The sequence below is a fragment of the Pipra filicauda genome, unplaced genomic scaffold, assembly GCF_003945595.2.
Source record: "Pipra filicauda isolate LSUMZ 115617 unplaced genomic scaffold, ASM394559v2 scaffold64_size3178608_pilon, whole genome shotgun sequence".
Lineage (NCBI taxonomy): Eukaryota > Metazoa > Chordata > Aves > Passeriformes > Pipridae > Pipra > Pipra filicauda.
In genome coordinates, this window is record NW_024104809.1 from 3,122,821 (window position 1) to 3,126,832 (window position 4,012).

Consider the following 4,012-nt stretch of genomic DNA (forward strand, 5'->3'; position numbering starts at 1 on the left):
TCAGTAGCACCTTTGACTTCTATGACTGAAAGATGAAGACTGGGATTATTTTGATGTTATATTAATAGTCAGCTCTAGTGCAGAAGATCACCACCAGATGGTACATCAGAGGGAGAAAAGAACATCAAAAATGTCACTAAGGCAAAATCCCAATCTTTACTCAAACTGACACGTATTCAGTGTCCATAAGCAGAAGACAGAACCTTACTTTTTAAGATCTAATACAAAATCAATAAGGAAGAAAAAAATTACCAGTGTTTAACATCTCCCAAAGTTAGAAAAATTGCCTCCACTCAAAAAACCACAAATGTGCTGTTACGCTTCGTGGAAATCACTCTAAATATTCCATATTTACACTGCTATCAAGGCACAGATTTGACCAAACATTTCTCTGTATTAGCCCCCTTTGTTACAATTAAAGCAGAGACGTATTTCTAATTCTACACACTGCCATAAGTAAACTTAGAAAACAAGTACATAAGTAAGATTTCTGCATTACCTGCAACTACCTGAAGATCGGCGTTAATCATTCCCGGAAGGCAAAGAAAGATTTTCCAAATTAAGCCAAACATACTTATTTGTGTATAAAAAAAATAAATAAAAAAGCAAAAAAAAAAAAAATCCCTTTTAGCAAAAGAGCTGTTGCCTTTAAGGTAGTGTTGAACCAAACAAGAGCATTGCCCTTCTTGAAAACGTCTTGACGTCACATATCATTATCTTCGGAGAAAACATTAGGTAAAACAAGTCAACCAAGACATCCTGGGAATGTTCTTTTCAAAGACAGTATTCCACTTCAGTGAAGAAACAAGAAAAGGTGATTGAAGTGAACTCCTGGGAGGTAGCAGATGGACTGACACAATTTTTTAATTTTAATCTGACCAGCTAAGCTCTTTACCAGAGCTTGTCATACCATTAACAGACAGTCCAAACAAGGACAGCACCTTTCACATCCAATTAACCACGTTTTTTCATTGGCCTTTCCATTTCTTCTCTTTTTTAAAACCATGTTGACCACAAAGCATTAGAGGGAGCATGCTAGTCTCCAGTGGAAGGTCTCAGTGCGCTTTGTCTTCTGCCTATACAAATATATACACATACATAAATGTATGGTTCACTTAAACACCATTGCATGTGTAAGCACTGAAGCAACCTTTCTGTAGGACTGTTTTTTCTGGTGACAGGGCTGCTGCCCAAGTTTGTGCTAAAGGAGAAAGTCTTACACCACTATCCCCTGCATCCCAAAAACAGTGCTTCCTCCAAAGATAAATCCAGGGCAGGCTGTGATTCTTTCATCTCTGTTCAGGTATTACCTGACACAAGCAGTAGGAACAAATCAGTGTAGACACCTGAAGAGATCATCAGCTAAGGACAAGTACAGAAAGGAGAGAGTACTGGAAAGCAGCAGCACTCTCAGGAGCACATCCTGTCCGGGGTCAGGTCGCTGCGGAAACGTGTACAGAAGCTGTCCTGCAATGGCAGACTGTATTCAGACAACTAGGAGATCTCCAGGGCTGTCTCCTGGGTAGTGGTACTCAGGACTTGCTGGTTACTGCGTTCAGATCAATCTGAACAAACTGCTGTTTTGTCTGAAGTGACTATTTTTGGTAGTGGTTTTGTGTAAGCATTTCCAAGCTGGATTCCCAAGGCTTCCCAGGTATCTGTCTGCAGAGCTTTTGTACAGAGCAGCTTAAGCATACAGTGCTCACTCCTCTCTTCCAGCTGCTCTTTTGAGCTCCCAGGGACTCACATATCAGGAATTATCAGTATTAATACTGATAATTTGTTTTTAGGCTCTGTCTTCTGACATGAAACAGATTCCAGTTGGTATTTTTCAAAACATCAATATATGTTCTTCGGTTGTTTTTTTTCCCCCCACAAACCTATTACATTACACTTTCAGTTTAACCACTGAGCTACTCAAACGACCCCAGTTTTCTTACAATCAGACATTTTTGATCTATCAAACCATCACTGTTGAGCTAGTCTGTCTCTGTCAAGCTAACTACAATGCTGGCAGCACCATCACGTGCAGTCACCACACTGGAGCTGAAAACTGAACGGCACAGGACCAGCCTTGCAATGGTGCCCAGAATACGTGACAACTAATCCTTTTACAGACAATTCTCAGAATACACATACTTCAGTAAAAGTATGAAACCCAATTAAAAGCATAAAACCCAATTAAAAGCTTTCCTGGAGAGTTTTTAGATTTACAGCATCGCTGTTTCTTTCATCAGCAAAGTACTCAAAGGCACTGAGAATGTGAATAGTATAAAACCCAACTCCTTTATATCTCTGTCAAAATTTTTCTATACTATGGTTATGTCAGCTTCTGTGTGATAAAATATTTTAAAAATTTAAATTCAGTTTTATTAATATTAGTTCAAGCTATCAATGTTAAATTCAACTGATTTCAGCACTGAAATGTAGATTTGGAACAGCTGAAAATCTCCTACATATACAATAGCAAAAGGCATAATTAAAAATACAATCATCATCCAAAGTTCCTCAAAGCAAGCAAAATAACTCTTGCAATAGATTTCCAAAATAACTGTGGAAAATTAACTCCATTGATTTGACTACAGCCTTTACAGTAACACTTTGTACCAGAAGATGTGTAATCCTTTATTTCCAGCAGCCAAGTTGTATCTGTTCAAAACTATTCAGGAAAAGCATATTCTTGCTGAATGAGAAAAAAAGGGAAGTGTAATTATAGTGATGAAACAGGCCAAGGTCACCCCAGTACCTCCAAAAATAAAGACAGTTTTCTGACAGTTTATATTTCTGAGAAGAAATGACATGCACTTTCATACAGCAAGTGTGATTAGCTGAATTATAGTTCTCTACAGGGTAATGCTCACTGAAATTCTGCTACAGCACACATACTGTTCCAAATAATGTCCTTGTTGTTCAAATGCAATTTATTCAAAATGCTAAATTCACTCATCTGTAACTACAGAATACAAAATAAAGGTATACTTGAATGAAAATGCCTCTAATAAAAAAACACATCGTGGCAGACACCCACTATCCCCAAGCTCATGTGGTTTACTATCAAGATTATAAATTGCCTCCTGTGACTGGATACAGCAACTGATTTTATGGCATCTGACAGGATTCAGCAACGAAATTCCTAATCAGTTTAGCTGAGGCAATTACGTTAGACAAAACCTCTTCACTTGTTCAGTTGCTGTGGTTGCTGTTGCCAAGCATTTTACCATCACCACTTTTTACCTGTGCTCTTGTAGAGTTCTCTGGTGAACTACCTCTCAAGAATAAACACATTTTGAGGCTGTTTAACCCTCCAGCTGACCAAATTCAGCTCCCCAAAGCCTGCTGTACTGACATCTCTTCCATTGTGTAGTATTGTAAAGTATTTGGAGCAGAAAAATTAGGAAGCGAGGTCAACCAAATAAATCTCACACTTCATTATCTACTCTGTCTGTGTAATGTAGACCTACTCCCAGCATTCCTCCTTTTCTGAATTGTTGATCAGAAATCTCTTACCATGTTCAACAGTCAAAGATGATCCCAGTGTTCATGCTTCATCTTTGAACAGTATTTCCAACTTCAATTTTGTTGAACAGAATTATTGCTTAGTCTTGGCCTTATTTGACACATTTTCAATACTGAGACCTCTCAAGTGTCATTCCTACTTTTCCATCTGGAAACAGTTGGTGTCTTTTTGGGTGGGGAACGGGGGAGGGGCAGGCAGGGGGGTTGTAAGAAGCAAAATTCTGCTTCTTTGCCATAACCAAGATAAAAGTGTTAATACTGTGGTCTTCAAGCCTTATTATTTTGTAAGGTAGTATGTACTGAGTACTGCAAGCTCATCTCAGGGTCAAGTTCTAGGAGGCAAGTCCCACAAAAGCACAGATGGACTGCGATGAATCTATGCCTGCAATTCCAGAGGAAAAACACAGTAGTCCCTGGATGCTTTAAAAAAAAAAAAAAAAAAAAAAAAAAAAAAAAAAAAAAAAAAATCACACTTGCAAGTTCACTTCTCCAGTTC

General features: G+C 38.3%; 1 protein-coding gene across 1 annotated transcript in view; it reads right to left on the reverse strand.

Moving 5' to 3' along the window:
• IMPG2 (interphotoreceptor matrix proteoglycan 2) overlaps positions 1-2,164 on the reverse strand; it is a 56,709-nt gene extending 54,545 nt beyond the window's left edge. Inside the window, exon 1 of the mRNA XM_027727538.2 lies at positions 500-2,164. Coding sequence (XP_027583339.2) covers positions 500-572 — 73 coding nt within the window. The 5' untranslated portion in view covers positions 573-2,164. The remainder of the gene's footprint in view (positions 1-499) is intronic.
• Between the last annotated feature and the right edge of the window lie 1,848 nt (positions 2,165-4,012).